Below are 16,530 nucleotides of genomic sequence, written 5' to 3'. Positions count from 1 at the left end.
TTTTCTTATTTTTCAATTGTTTATTTACGTCGTTTAATCTTTCTATCGTTTTTCTTCTTTTCCTTTTTTTTCTTAGATTTCTTTCCATCATCTTTCTACTTTTCCTCTTCTTTTTTTGCGTCTTTCTTCTTTTCTTTTTTTACGTTATTTACATTTGGGTAACCAAATCTAAACGACTGTGTACAAAAAAATAGAAAAATCTAAAAAATCGTGTAGAATGAAATCTTGAAAAAAAATCATTTAGATTGGAGTAGCCAAATGTAAACGGTCAGGTAAAAAAAGTAAACGATTGTGTATAAAGAATCTTGAAAACAAATCATTTAGATTGGAATAGCCAAATGTAACAATCGTTTAAAAAAAAAAGTAAACGATCATGTAAAAAAATAAATAATCGTGTATAAAAAATCATTTAGATTGGAGTAGCCAAATGTAAACGGTCGTATAAAAAAAGTAAACAATCGTGTAAAAAAATAAAATATCGTGTATAAAAAATCTTATACGGTAGGACTCTGGATTTTTTTCGTCTTCATAATTGTTCTGTAGAGTGTAAATATCTGCCACCTTTTTATATTTTTGAAAAGACCCCAAGTAAAAATGAGTAAAAGCTCAAGAATAATTATAGTATTAAATCTTCAATGCTAGGTCAACCAATATAAAATGAATTAAAAGTAAGAAAATAAAAGTAATGACATTTTAGAACTTGGTAACATAATAGAGTAGAAACGAAACTTAAAATTCACATACTACAATAAGTAAATGATTGATGAATGAAGAATATGAGAATCCTATTTATAATTACAAGCCTACTGACATATGCACCAATTATTTATTGCCATTATCAAAATCCTTAAAATGAAGGGTAGTTTTGTCGGTCTAAATGAGTTCCCTACATTTGTAACAACCTCTTCAATAAAGATGAAAGTTCTATAAAAATCCAAGAATTATTACTTACTAGTACCCATGATTAATGGGATTTTAACATAATGAATATGATTCAAGAGTCGGTATATTTCAAAATAGAAAGCAATATGTTAAATCAAATAACTATTTAATACCCAATACGCTGGTTCGCGGAAGGTGGAAAGTGGAAGTGCAACAATTTCCTTAAATAACATCACGACAGCTATCACGGGTGTAATTTTCTTTCTTAAAAAAATGATGATGATGATGATGATATGATAATTAAAATGAAGGGTCAAGCTCAAGATAGAAATAAGATATAGCCGTCAGAAACTTTCCTGTAATCCTTTTTCCTCAGCCACTGCAAAGTCTTAAATATGTCAACGGCATTCATATTCTGAAAGCAATTATATGGTCAAAAATTCAATTTAATCAACAAAGATTGTGTTCCACCAAGTATAGAATAATCATGCCATGTACCATAGCTCCAATAAAGAACTGAGCTCTTTTTTTCCAATAAGGAACCAAAGAGAGACGAATCTGGAGAATGGAAATCCAGAACTTGAGGTAATGGTATTGGGGAGAAGGTGATGGATGCCATATTGTATGACTCTGGAAGCCACTAGAGCGATAACAACTGTGACTTGTGATCAATGCCATTGAATACGAAAGTTCCAGACATGGGTACAAACTGTCGGGTGATTAGCTGAAAAAAAGAGAACACGTCGTCATTCTAAGAGAAATTTTATGTTTAGTCAAACTCTAAACATATGCGTCTAGTAGATTTATAGGTAATTTTATACAATGAAAGTTAAGAAACCAAATAAACACATGGGCTACGTTTGTAATTTGTAAGTCAACCTATCAAATTTCATTTTACACAAATGCAGCCGAATGACCAATGAGACTGGAAATGAAGACTTAACATTTTGAAAAATTCAATTCTTCCACGGGCAATGATAGATGAAGTAGAAGAGAAGGCCCAGAAAGTATTGAACTTTTACCTTGATTACTTCTTGTGATGCAATACCTCCAATGAAGGCAGCGACGACATGGAGCTCTGCAGCACCGAATCGGCACATCTCGTTAATGAGGTCCTCTGATAAGGTCAAGCCATTGCAACCCAAATCACTGAGTAGGCTAACGGCAGTAGTTTTCAATCGAGATATGTCCTCATCGATCCCACTGCAATGCATCTCAATTGATTAAGAGTCCGCATCAATTAAGAAGAATAAAGGGCGGCAAATGGTGGAATACATAACCAATTTAAAACACCATCAGGCAGTACCCGTCAAATTGCCCAGGAAAACTGTTGTAATTGGCAGCAAAACGATCGACAGCTCGAAGCAGAAGATAAAATCCAACTGCAACACTGGAATAAGAGGAATCAACATCAATAAACTGCAGCTATTTGTACTGGATAATAAGATGTGGGTACATTTATGCCTTTCAAATCGTTACATTTTGCAGATTAGCGTTTAATTCTTTTTTGAAATGAAAAACATAAATAAGAAAAGTTCCAAGAGCTTTAGTAAACAAATGCGAAGAAAGGAAACCATCATATGCAACAAATAAATTCGTTGCAGTAATTTTGGGTGCTTAAATAGATAATGAAATAGTAAGCAGACAACTCTCACTAGTGCAATTGATTTCATGAAACAACTCTATCAACCGAAAACAAACAAACCAGAAACGGCAAATGCATGTTTAAACGGCAAACGCTTGTTAAAAAAAAAAAACCTGAAATCCTCATCAGTTAGATTCTTTTGAAGCTCAGGGACGATTGGAGAATTGAACTCATCTGCAAGTGAACGATATCTGCAAACCTACAAAAATTTTCCTTAAATCCATTAGAAAAGAATACAGCTAAATATGTGCAATGCATCCATCTATCCATTCCCATTCATTTGACTCAGTTGAAGTAGAATAAAAATAAAGTTTTTTGAGAGTACTATATTCAGTTATAATGCACTACACAATCATACACGTAAAAATTCTCTGAGCCAAGGGAGCTTTGTATACGTGGAGGACAAATAAAAATACATTGGTGGGTTCCAGGCAGGTAGTTCTTTAATTTATCAAGGAAAAAAATGGAATATTTGTCAAACAAGATAAAACATCAAGTCAATTTGAGAAGAAATCTGTCCTGTGATACATCCAAAACTCCACCTAGAGTGAACTTAAGCTCTGACCACATATGCCATGATGGCGAAATCATAATTAGGCTCTTTAAAGGAAGATTATTTTATCATCGGGGAGAATAACGGCTTTAGATTGGGAGGACTGTCTTATCGACTTAGGATACCAGTAGATTGTACAAAAAGAACAACAATAATAATGATTATGATAATAATAGTGCATACTCTCAGCTTTCTTGCATTTTTACAGAAACTTTTGATAGTCGTCTTGGAGATGCTATTTGGATCTCTGCCAATCTTTTTCAAAATGTTCCTTGCTCTTTCCTCTATTATCTTAAAGTCAGCCTCTGCCTTAGCTTGATAGATGTTTTGCAAATTCACATAGTGCCTACAAGATGCAGAATCCAGCCCTTCAGTCAATAAATAAGATGATTAAATTTCACAGCACTGCCGAGAAAATTGAGTCACTAACTCGGTTGAAGATGTCATATCTGGTATTGATCCTTCCATGGGTGCCTCACCACCTCCTTCATTCACTATGAACTCCTGCAGAGAAATTAATAAACACTTTAAAGAAAAAAGGAGAACAATTCAGGCTAAAAGTTCGGAATGCCTAAAATAGAAGAGGAATTGCCAAATCAATAATAATGGTTAAACATCCAATTGTTTTAAAAATACTTGAGATCTTTTTAACTTCCAATCCAAAATAATTTTCATTCTACACAAAAGAGAAGAATAGCAGTGATAGCAATACAATATATGTTAACAAATATAAAGAAATAAATATTAATATATTAATTATTATTGATAATATTCCTAAAAATCATTTTAAGCCTTTAGTTTAAATATAATAATAATATAAAATTGCAAAAATTGATTCAGAATTTCATATGACAAAATTACTTCTTTTCACAATATATTTTGAAAAATTTGGACAATGAAAATAAATCAGAGGCTGGAGTTAAATTTACTAGCGTAATTTAACAGCATGTTAATTCAAGTTAGTCTACACATACTTCCTGATCCCTCAGAAGGGATAATGAGAACGAACAAATAAAAATCTACATGAAGATCTTCCACGCCCTAAGGATTGTTAAGAATAGAATCAAGCAATACCCAAACTATTCATCTATTAAATACCTAGCAATCATATTCATTAGAAGAATACGATAATTAAGCAATGGTGGCAACTGGTCATTTTTAAGAACCTTATGTTACAAATCTGATTGCCATCATAAGAACTAACGCCTAAGAAGATCAATTGTTGGAATGTAACAAGTTGAAGAACTTTAGAATTAGAAAACCTGGCTTCATGAGAAATAGAGCTAAAGTAAAAAATACAAAATTTCAGTAACCTTCAAAGCAGCCACTAATATCCAAAAATCCGATGAATTAGAATCAACCTCAGCACAGCTATCATCAACTATCTGTTTCAAATCTGAACCTGACATGAAGGAAATGATAAATAATAGGGCTCATATATCTAAACATCTAAATAGATCTGTCACCTTCTAGGTACAAAAAAGAATAGACTTAAACATAAACCTTAAATACACCATCAAACACTCCAATTGACAACTGTAATCACATTGAAACTAAACCCGTCCTTTTTTTCCCCCTAATGAGAAGCAGTTAACATATTTCATTGATAAGAATTAAGATGAAGTTACAAAAAGGCATGTGATGCCATGATGATTACATTAAACAATTCAATTGTGCCGTGAGTGATGTAAAACTGTAATCATAAAAGAGTAGGGCAAATTTAGACTATGTGATAGATATATAAGTAAGATGTTCAAAGACAAATGAAAATTTCATTGCTTTGTCTCAAAGATGCATGTGTTTCACTCAAGCCAATTGTTCCAACTTCCGTACAAAACATTTGATGGAAATTTGTCATAAAACCGCTTTTTCTTACTGAAAGGATGTCCTAAGAATAGTTTCAGGAGAACGATGAGAGTCCCATTCGGCAAGACCATGTGGTAGTTGAAGGCAACCAACATCTGGTTTCAGTAAACAAAAGCAAAATCACAAGTGACAAAAAGGTGCATAATGGACTCGCAGTTATTGTGCATAATAGATCCCAAGGATATGAAGTATGGTTAAGAAAGACTTAAGAGAATTGAAAGGTACTAACTATATCAATGAGAAGCACCTTCCTTTTTTGGTGCTCAATTATAGGAACTCCAAAGTTAATCATGCTTAGCTTGGGTCAATCCTATGTTCGGTGACCTCTTGAGAATTTTAAAATGCACAATGAGGGCAAAGCATGCTAAAATGACTTGTATCGGTTTGTGGGAAAGGAATAGTATTCTTTACTCATAGAAGCAGTTCAAGACAAGAAATGATGACGTTGCCAAGTCGCAAGAGACGTAGAGGAATTTCGGGACCATCAAGTGTTAAATTCAAATTCCAAATCCTAGGCTTGGGGCACTATAGAAGCATATGTGGTTGAGTTCCTATAGGAAAATTTTAACTATTTTCATGGGACCTTTCCATTCTTTAAGTAAAGGTCTTCAACAAGTAGGACAGGACACGACGAGAAGAAAGCTTATTTGATAGACTTTGCCATGTGCTACCCATGGTGTCTGTGGTGTCCATGTACCCAGCCCCGAAACGGTATAGGTTCAAATTTTCTAAAGTTAAGAGTTCAACATTTAGATAGAATAAGTGGTGATATTCCACAAGCCTTTCCATGACTTTCTGAAATAGCTGGACCATGTAAAATGAAACTTAACTCTCAGAAGAGCTAGAGAAATTAAATCCAGCTCCAACTTCCAAGAAAGACCTATAATTTGTTTTTATATTATCCTTTTTAAGTTCCAACCGGCACAAGATTGTACAGCTCTAAATACAAAACAGATGGTAGAATTTAAGTAAGAGCAAAAATAATAATAATATCCATAAAAAGATGTTTCGAACTTTTAAATATTCTACTACAAAGCCTTAAAAGAGTCTCTCATAATGTACGAGATCTTTCTCTCATTTTTAAAAGAACAGATTCCAAGAACATGGTGTTGATATTAGTTGGAATAGCTGCAACCCAAAGAAAGAACAGAAAGGGTCATCCCCTAGATTTCACTAGCAAACAGGCAAAAAGAGAAAAGATGAGACACTCTTTTGCACCTGTAGACCAATCCAAAGATAAGCATATGAGGATCCATCGCCACGGGTAACAAGTTGGCCATGATTGATATATATGCGAGAGTTATAGCATATATGTAATTGTAGGAGCTTGTTAGTCAAGTTCTTAATGGTAATTTACTAGTCTTTATTTAGGGTTTCCATATATGCCTATATATATATTAAATTCTATTTTATAGAATGAGGTAAGAAGTTCTTCCATATTTTGTTCTAGCTTCAACATGTATGGAAGAAAAAATGCGACAGATGAAAACAAAAGGAAAGTTTGAAAGAAAAGAAAAAAAAATCAATAGAGGTCTTTACCAATGACACCCATGCGTATGCCTGGAGATGAAGCTTCGAGGGAGACAACAATTCCCAAGTATGATCAAAAAAAAGGAATTGCTGGAGACATCGTAAATTTGGTGAAGTGAAAATTCTGGAAGGAGGCATTTCAGTAGTCATGAAGCTCATGTGAGGGTGTATCGTTATGAAGAAAATGGAACTAAAAGGAGAAAGTGCCTGATGGAGGTCTTGATCGACAACGTTCGAGGAGAGGAACTAAGTAGAAGATTTGGAAAAGGTGCTGCAGATTTGGTAAAGTTGAGGAGAGAAACGATGGACGAAAGCCATTGTTAGCAACAAGGGTTGGTTGGTTGGAGATGAAGTCGTGCAACCTATGAACCACGAATATGCTAGACCTCCAATACTATTTACATATAATAGAAGAAATAAAAATAATAGTGAAGCCACACATGGGAGTGCAGGAGGTAGCAATGAAGTTGGGGACCACTCTGGTGTGGCCCATTAGTTAGTTAGCAAAACAGAATAAAAGGTGGGAAAGAAAAGGAGGAGGTATCGAGTATTTTCTGAAGAAGAAGGGTGGCAGCATTCTTCCTTGTGTGGGAAGGGAAGGCAGTGGTTCAGGTTCTTGCGTTGAAGCTTTCATTATTATTCCTTTGGAGTAATTAGTGATCTTATTGTTGCTGACTTGCTGTTTGATCAATCTTGATCATTGTTCAGTTATCTTTTGAATATTTTCATATTGTAATCGTTGAGGAATATCGATATATTAAGATACTATTGTAGTATCTTTACAGAATACTCCATTTAAGGGAGAGTGTTCATGGCAGAAACAGACACGTTCAATCACACTCTGGACATGTGTCTGACACACAAATTCTCATATCTTGTTTTCAATTGTTTATTTTTAGTTTCAGACATGTGACACATTTGGGACAGTTGAGAGGTGTTGATGTAAACAACAAAAGAAGAGGATCGTTGGTTGTAAGGACAAAAAAATGAAAACCCATGGGTTGTGAGGAAGAAGAAAGTGTGTTGACAACTATCTTTTTAGGCTGGAATTAAAAAAGAATTATTTGAGGCCCAGTGTTCTACAAAATCAGAAAAATGGCAATAATACCATATTGGGTTTCGGCTGGCTTAGTGGGTTTCTTTTACAGGGTTTTTAGCAAGCAAAAAAGGAAGGAAACAAAAGGTTGGTAGATGTAAGCATAGGAACTTTGGTGAACAATTCCTTTAGAGGATAAGAACTCATTAAGAGGGTGGTTTTGAAACTCACGACCATTATCACTCCGTAGGATTGCTATCTTTGTATTGAATTGCATTTATATGGTGTGATAGAAGTTCCGAAATGTGGAAGTGACTTCAGATTTGTCGGAGCAACGAGTATGGTCATCAATAAAGGTCATAAACCATCGTTTCCCAGAGGAGATAGTGACCTTGAATGTTCCCAAACATCACTGTAGACAGGAGTAAAAGGTTGGGTTGGCTTATAGGATTGCGAGGGAAAAGAGACTTGGTGTTGTTTAGTTCGTATGCACACATCACCAGGTAAAGAAGAAAAATCAACTTTAGAAAAAAGGTGAAGAAATAAGTATTTCATATATTTAAATTTGGATTGGCCTAAACAGAAATGCCACAACATACAGTCTTTTTCGGAAGTAGTAAAGTAGGAAGATAAATGACTAGTCCTAGAAATGCTACTACAGTAAGCATCATCATCAAGCAAGTAAAGTCCCCTAATATGTCAGGCAGTGCCAATCATCCTCCCCGAGCTCAAGTCCTAAAAAGAAACAGAATTAGGTAAGAATGTTGCTTTGCAGTTTAATTCACGAGTAATCTTGCTTATTGAAAGAAGACTATATGAAATTTGTGACACGTACAACACCTTGTGTAATGATAACCCGTCAAAAGGAGAAATCTTCCATTTCCCGACAATGGGAGCCAAGGAGTCATCAACAATTCTTATCTTCTCATTCCCAGCACACGTAATGTAGGACACAAAGTGTTCAGAGGAACCAGTTAAATGATCTATGGCACCAGAGTCCAAGATCCGGGGATTCTTACCATCGATACTAATGAGACTAAATAATTGAGGTACACCTGACTAGACAATAAAGTATGGTCGAACTAGCAGTCTCACTCATATAGGCTCATCCTGTGTTTTGTTCGTCGGTGGAAGATTGTCTCTAAGTATGGTATCCCACTGTTTCTTGCAATGTTTCACAAATGGGGATCGGTTTTCCACTATTCTTTTCACTATCAAGAACAGGGGGTCTTCACACTAAAGGTAGCAGAATCAATAGCAGGGGTTAGCAGAATACTCATGACACTTGTACGATCCTCCTCACGACTGACTTCAAAACAAACTTCCATTAGATAAGGAACAAGTCTCTGGCCCAGTATATGCCCTCGTACAACATCGAACTTAGAGTGGAGACCAACAAGGAAGTCATAGATCCTATAAATTTCCTTAATCCTCAAGTGTTGTATGCCATCACAAGAACAATTCCAGACAATTTTCCAACACATACCCATTTCTTACTAGATAAGAGAGAATTTGTTAAAATAAGAAGTCACATCCATCGTCCCCTGTTTGTCCGCAGAGTATAAAGCGAAAAGGCATTCTGACGCTTGGAGATAGTGTCTGGGCAGTGTCCCAAATATCTTTGGCAGTTGCAGCATACAGTAATCGCTTGCCAATCTGAGGCTCCTGTTGATCAGGGTGGACCGAATAAGAGAGTCCTCCCCTTTTCAGTATCGTTCCTATGGGTCTCCTGGCGAGGGGCAAAATATCTCTCCTATTAAAAACTCAAACTTGTGGCACCCTTCAAGAATCATTCTAATGAATTGTGAACATGAAAAATAGTTTTGATAATTTAGTTTCTCCCCTAAAAAGTACCCTGGAGACTATGCCACTATATTAGACATATAAGAAGAGGGCAAAGCAGGTTATTGGATTCTCAAAATACATTAGTGGGGTCAAATGGGTGGTGGAAGGGGCCCCTAGTGCTTCAAGTGCTGCAATTTGGTGCAGAAGCATGTCCAATTGATGTTGAGCAACACTGGGAGACGAACCTTGTACATGTGGTCATGACTACGCAGAGGATTCACTTACCTCAAAAGTTAAGTGGGCTTGAGGGTTTCCAGCCTCGGGACAAACACTGAGATTTGCAACTAAACCAAAAGTTGGCAACTCGACATAACCTGATAGCAGAGCGTGCGATAGCCTGTGTGGTAGTGCGTGGACTGACTGAGCAATACCAAAAGCAGGTCTGTATAAAGAGTGCAACTATACAGGTGGCACTGCATGAGGGTTGGGCTGGGCCGGAGCTGACAGCGCGTTTGATGGAGGAATCGGAGTTGGCGGCGCATGCAAATCTTGTGCGGCTAATCAAATGGAATTGTCGAAGGAGTACGGCTGAGTAAGGTTGACCAGTGAGTTATGTAGCTGCCAAAACCATTCGTCCATGGCAGCACTAATCCAGGCTTCAATGGTAGCGGCGACAATGGCGCTAATGTTGCAGGCTGTCTCTTCTACTATGGTTCCATTATGAGTAAGATCATCTAGAGTTTCTTCAATATCGTGCTCTAATACCATATTGAAAGTAGAGACGAGGAACAAACACAATTTTACGTGGAAACCCTAGTGCAAGAAAAAAACCACAATGCTGATAATTTTATTATTTTCTAATACTCATAAAGGCACAAAAGGAAAATATTTATAGGCAACACAAGTCTAATTAACATAATAAAAAATAAGGCAAAGTAAATTATGTAACTACCCTTGGGCTTTTAACATGAACTAAGCCTATTATTTCTAACGGTTGTTTCTTTTTTCTAACTACACCTCGAGGAAAAGGTGTGCCTAAGGGTGGTTCATAATAGAAAGGAAACATTATTCAAGATATATTAGTAATTAGTGAAGGAGTTGTAAGGATATTGGATATAAATAGAGGGACTAAAGATTGAGAAAAGGGGGATATTTTGGCGACTGACTCAGGGCTTGAAAGAATGTTCAAAGAGGGAGGGTTCAAGTACCTTGAACATTTAATCTTGCTGTTAAGTTATTATCCATTATTTACCAATACATTTGGATTCTATAAGAGACACTGTACGAGATGCCTTTCCACAGAAATTTTCTAGTCTCCCAATAACCCATGCAACTTCAACGTGCATAGGAAAAAGACACATGAAGTAAGAGGGAAGATATATAAGAGCTAAGTTTAGTAAGAGAAAATTGGAGCTTGTTCACAATTTTTCCCAATACAGAGTCCATGAAGGTTCTGGCTTACCATTTAAAGGAAAACCAAGATGGGGAAATGCCGGAAAAGTTGTCCAAATTTCTGCCCAAAACAGACCATTCTACTAAGCCAAATTGAGCCCCTCCATTAAGAGATCAACTCAGACAATTTGCGTAAGCAGAAGAGAGAGAATCCACACTCCAATTCCACCACAGTTTTATCTTCCCTCACCTACCATTAATGATAATCGAACAATTGATGCAAAGGAATGAAACAAATTCACTTCTCTGTTCTCCCAGCAATGACTGGAACTTTTAACTTTGAAGGTTTTTTCTCAGAAGTACAGGTCTACATTACCAAAGGCTTGAGGTCTAATTTATCAAGGAAAAAAAACCTCTCGTTCTAGTTCTTTGTTATTCATCAATAAGATAAGCTAATTACATTCACTATAGGGAGAAACTTGATGATTTTCAACAAAAGCAAATTGGGGGATAGACGTTGAAGAAGAGCCTTCTTAAGAATTCTAACGGACTTGGCAATGTCTCTAAGCATTAGTGAGAATAAGGGATGAAGTTGAAGACCATTTCAGAACCAACCTTCTACAGAATGGCACAATTGAAAATTCCATGGAGGACTAGAAGAATGACACCACTCTCAAGCAATCTTGAAAAGTCACCATTCTCCATAATATCATGCTTGTAAGTGTTTCAACATGTTTTAAATAATTCAGCAAATAACCCATCTTGACCTCGAGCCTTCTAGACACTGCTTTAACAAAAAGAGATGAAATTTCAACAAAAGACGCAGAATGTGAAACAACTCCAAAAGGAAATTGTACACAAAAGTAAGAAAGAACTGATAGAACATCTTTCACAGATCAATATCTAAGACCAAGAGCAGGTTTGACTTCCTAGATTAATTAGCCTAAATGCTTAAGAAATGGCTGCTTACTGATTCCACGAGGAGCAAAGACTTTGAAGGAAGCTTCAATAGCTTCTTTGTAGTTATCTTCATCCATAGCAATCATCTTGGCTTTGAGGAGATCCTACAATGTCCGAGCCAACAATTTCAGTAACTATCACCAATCAACGATTGCAAAAAGCCAAAGGAAAGGAAACCTTGAACGCTTTCTTTTCTTCTCTGCCTGATGGTAAACTGCCACCATGGCTTTTGGCCCACTCTTCAGCCATCTTGACAAGAATAACAACATATGGGGTGTGTTTGTGAGCAACAGGATCGGAAGCATTGAGATCAATAGTTTCAGCAAACCTGTCATAGCCATAGGTGAGTACATTCTATATCTGAGAGTGAAACTTCTATTTTCACAGCTCTCCGACCAGTGGCCATACTTGATAGTAAATTTCACAGCTTAACAAACCAAAAGCCAATACAAACAGACAATATTCACATTTTGAAAGCCATCATATTAAAAAGATGGAAAGGCTGTGACTAAAAACCCTACCTCCTCAGCTCTGGCCATGGGTTATTTAACCGAAGATCATCCAGAAAATGATCAGGCTTTGATTCAATGACAGTATGCTCCTGATGTGCATGGATAAAATATCTCAATTTAGCACACTTGAACATACAATATTTTATCTTTTGAAATCGTGTATGAAGAACTTATTTTAAACATCGAAACTGTTTGTGTAAGTACAACCATATTGAAACTTGTGACAGACAAGACCCGATAGATATTAAGTAGCTCACATACACGCTCAAAGAAGTCACAGTTAAGCTGTTTTGGGTCAGCATTTTACCATTTTGACCTGGAAAGCTCCCAATCATGAGCCTCTATTTCTCCAAGTTCAAGCTAAGCTTCACAACTAGTTATTTGATATTTAGCCACAAATTAGGTAAATATACATAATAATTGAAAATGATAAGTTCAAGAAGGGCTAGTAAAGGACCCAGATTAGTTAACTATCATGTGTCAGTTTTTTTTTCTTTTATCCAATAGATGTTATTGTAAATACTTTGATCACTTCTACACATACCACATGATTTTTTTGTGTATCTAATATAATTTTCCCATTGATCGCAGTTTGTCTAAGGTTGGGAAACTGAAATACCATTAGCAATACTTTACCTTCAAACTGATTCTGACAAGCCCAGTGAGGCCATAGGAGCGTGCAACGACCAATATGACATTTGCATTCCTACAGATATTATCTAGCTTCACAATCCACTCCTCAACCAACTGAATAAATTCAAAAGTGACCATTAAAAAGGGCAATCTAAGATAGTGAAGAGCTATATAAGTTTCTACCTGACATACAAGTAGCAAAGATGGAAACTTGCAACATAGATACAAGCAAATCCTAAAAAACTACCCCATATACGACTTTCTTCCCAATAAAACCTTAGAAAAATTTTGCATACCATAACTGATAAGAGAACATGAATAACCCAAAAACTCACTATTTTTTTTATAAAAGAACAAGAAACAGCTTCTCATTAATGTAATGAAGAGGATTAAAAAACTAAAAGATACATGCTCCCAAAAGAAGAGAGAAGATGTGAACAACAAATACAACCACATAGTGTGTCAGTGAATATCATAGTCAGTAGGTTGTAATAGTCTGTTTCAAGATGCAAACTATTTTAATCTAAATAAGAAATAGTAAACACCATAATAAAAGAAGAAATAGAGGATGAGTAGTATATAGTAAAAACAGTAACAAAGAGAGATTTGAAACCGTAACATTGAAGTCAATTGAGGTAATAATAGTTGCAAACACCAACTATTACAACAGGAGCCCCAAACATGGAGTGGGCTAACCCGCTCTATCCACTTGAAGTTGAGGGCAAACACTCCCATAAAGATAAGCTTACAAACAACTACAAACCATATGTCTCCTTCAAATATTGACAAACAACGGCTACTACAAAACTACCATTGAAACCCAAAAACAAAGACCATCAACCAACAAAGAGCAAACTAAAAACACATTGACAATGCATGAAACAAAAACCCGAAGAGAAGCTTTTGAAGAATCCACATCAAGAATCTTGAAAAGAAACTCCTACTTAACGCTAAGATACCTTCCAACAAGAGAACGAAATAAAGCCCAACAAGAGATAGTAAACCGCAACCACTTAGATCTTCCAAAAACAGCAAACAAGAATAGAACTACTCTCTTCCAAGCAACCTTAGATCAACAAGAGGGGATAAATGATGAATTTCTTTAACAACATCAAAAAGAGACAATGAAATTTTGTTGAGTGCCAGCCACAACAAAAAAAGCGTAACCTTAAGGAAAAAGAATCGACTCCAAGGCCCTTTAATCAACTTCAATTTGCTAATAAGAGATTCAACCAAAAAACATCCACCGTACAGGTTTGAATTTGTTATGTGGTCTTGGGTTACTAATTTCAAAGATAAAACTATCTCCCCTCTTGTTTGTAATCATGTGGAGGGGAAGCAAGAACCCTTTGGTTCACATTGTTAAGTTTATGATTCAAGGAATTTGATATGGAAGAAAGAAAAACATCTCTCATGGAAAAAAAAAAACGTAACATTGGGAAGAAAGCTTTGAACCAATAAAGGTTTATGCAGTTTTTCAGTCTCTCCCAAAACTATCCAAAGGTATTCCATCCTTGAAAACTTTGTGTTTCTTACACAATCTGAGTGATATCAAAAACCACTATCACCAAGGAAATGTTATAAAGATGACAGGTCACAGGCGTGAGAAAAACCAAAAAATCCAGCAAAACGAAGCAACATCAATAAAAATAATAAGTATGAATATTACAGCACCTGTGTGGCAACCACTAATGTAAATTGAGAAAAGAACCATGGCCTTGTTTCAATTAACGCCTCTGGATACTCTTCTATAAACTTTGCTTTTACAGCATCATTTAGCTCTTGAAGAAATGCACAGACACACTTTGCCTTCGACTGCCCGATACTTGATTCATCCACTAGAAACATAATTACACAAAACAAGGGAAGCTTTAGTTGATAACTCATGTTTTCTTTCCGGACAAAAGTAGACAGCTCAAGAAGTACTAATTAGAATTGCAGTAAATTATTCAAATACATATGGACTGCAGAACTGGAGAGAAGATTCATTTTATTGTTAACAAAATGATTTTTCAAAAAGTTACTTCGGAAAGGCAATTTCTCAATGCTTGATAGTGCTCTAGGCTCCAGCATGATGGATTCACATTCAGATTTATTGAGCAGGTTAAATTAAGATAAAAAATCATCCTAGATCCATAGGCAATTACTAGTAACGAATAGGGCTCCATTGCCAAAAGCAACGGTGGCATACTATTAACGTACCCATGAAGTTATTGCCAAGGTCGCCCTCTTCTATCTTTGTACCGTCAACTATAGTGATGCTTCCAATCCCTCCAAGAACAAGATTTTTCAATGTCTCGGAACCTGTAGGCCCGCAGTTGAGAAGACAAATACTCGCTTTTTCAAGGGCTGCCTGCCCTTGATCACCCCATATCCTACAATATCACGGGATAAAAGCTTTCAGAACTTAAAGGTAATAAAGATGATTAAAGTTAGTCGAATGAGTTATCTAATAGATAACTTTGCCCCAAAAAAGAAAGAAAGAAATGCTCTAGATAACCCATTTCTCAAAAGAGAAAATACTTCATAAAAACCAAGTGGCGTAATGAAGTGGGAAAATCCTAAGCTTGGAAGTAAATTCGTTATCCAACAAGTTAGACATCGTTGAGCAATATATATCTACAATAAAAGGAAAAAAAAAATCTGCAATCACGGAAACTCCAGCAATTCCAATCAAGAAATCAGGAAAAACAGAATGTCAGTAGTTAATCAGCTGTTGAGCAACTATGACGTCAAGAAATTACAAAGAGCGTGAACTCAAATGCGGACTTGTTCTTACACATCAGCGGTTCTTCTCTTTCCGTAGACGAAAAAACAGATAAACCTAAACAGAAATTACCGAGAGGAGAAGTAGAAACGACTTGAAGATGGAGTAATAGTATACTACTGGCACAGAGTTGGGACAAAAAACGGACCAAGAAGATGGATACAAAGTATCGAAACATGAACTGAAGTTCAACATCAAGGAATGAGACTGGCATGAGAGATAATGAGCAGGACCTGAGTTGGCGATCGTATTTCACTTTGGGTTCCGCCATTTTCTTTGCTTGGCACGCTGTGTATTCACTTTCCCCTTGTTGTTATAATCTTTGTTTCTTAATCTTGGCGTCAATGAAGCTATTCTGAATCTGCGTGGGAACGACGCAGTGAAGACAGGTGAAGAAGTTAGTTCAATTTAGACGAAATAGAACAAGTGAACAGTACCGCATGACCTTCACCATCATCGCCGCAGGAAAAAAGGAATCAAAAGAGATGGGGAGAGAGAGAGATTGGTAGAAAAAACATTCAAAGAGGAGTAGTGTCACGGAACGACGGTCAGCAGAGAGGAGTGGGTGAGTACTGGAAGGCGGGCTGAGTTGTTGCGGTTGTTGGTTATCGAGAGAGAAGAGAGAAGAGAGAACGGAGAGGAGGAGCTTACCGGCGGCGAACGACGACCCGACTCAGGCTGGTTCGCAACTGGTCGGTGCTAGCTGTGGCGCTGCCTTTTGTTGCTTCTTTTCACTAAAATTTTTACTTTTAATTTAGGGGAAAGAGTAAAAAAGTTTAATTTACGTAAATATAACCCAAAAATATTTACGACGCTGTAAAAAAAATTATTTTTTATAAATTTCATATTTGTCTTTTTCTTGTTTTTAGCATCGGAAGATCATTCTATCCACTTCACTTTTTTTTCTTTTTTTCTGCAATTTATTCTTATCCATTTTATATTATTAATTTGTTCATATTATTACTTCTT

General features: G+C 36.2%; 1 protein-coding gene across 4 annotated transcripts; it reads right to left on the bottom strand.

Moving 5' to 3' along the window:
* Positions 1 to 1,220: 1,220 nt before the first annotated feature.
* Positions 1,221 to 16,315, bottom strand: LOC103495961 (NEDD8-activating enzyme E1 regulatory subunit AXR1). 4 transcript variants are annotated; one of them, XM_051079655.1, is made up of 15 exons: positions 16,213 to 16,315; positions 15,795 to 15,922; positions 14,997 to 15,169; positions 14,469 to 14,632; positions 12,798 to 12,908; positions 12,171 to 12,250; positions 11,827 to 11,977; positions 11,660 to 11,753; positions 4,394 to 4,482; positions 3,511 to 3,584; positions 3,264 to 3,426; positions 2,641 to 2,726; positions 2,189 to 2,272; positions 1,905 to 2,085; positions 1,221 to 1,606 (listed from the first exon to the last, which is right to left on the bottom strand). In XM_051079655.1, the coding sequence occupies exons 2-15, from the start codon at positions 15,830 to 15,832 to the stop codon at positions 1,523 to 1,525; spliced, it is 1,572 nt and encodes a 523-aa protein (XP_050935612.1). In that variant the 5' UTR covers positions 15,833 to 15,922; positions 16,213 to 16,315; the 3' UTR covers positions 1,221 to 1,522. The 4 variants fall into 4 exon arrangements, with proteins under 4 accessions (XP_050935612.1, XP_050935613.1, XP_050935614.1 ...); XM_051079656.1 differs by having other exon boundaries at positions 4,394 to 4,476; XM_051079657.1 differs by lacking the exon at positions 15,795 to 15,922 and having other exon boundaries at positions 16,213 to 16,302.
* Positions 16,316 to 16,530: the final 215 nt, after the last annotated feature.

This window comes from Cucumis melo, chromosome 11, assembly GCF_025177605.1.
Source record: "Cucumis melo cultivar AY chromosome 11, USDA_Cmelo_AY_1.0, whole genome shotgun sequence".
In the NCBI taxonomy this organism is placed as follows: Eukaryota; Viridiplantae; Streptophyta; class Magnoliopsida; order Cucurbitales; family Cucurbitaceae; genus Cucumis; species Cucumis melo.
This window is presented reverse-complemented; position numbering and strand designations above follow the sequence as displayed.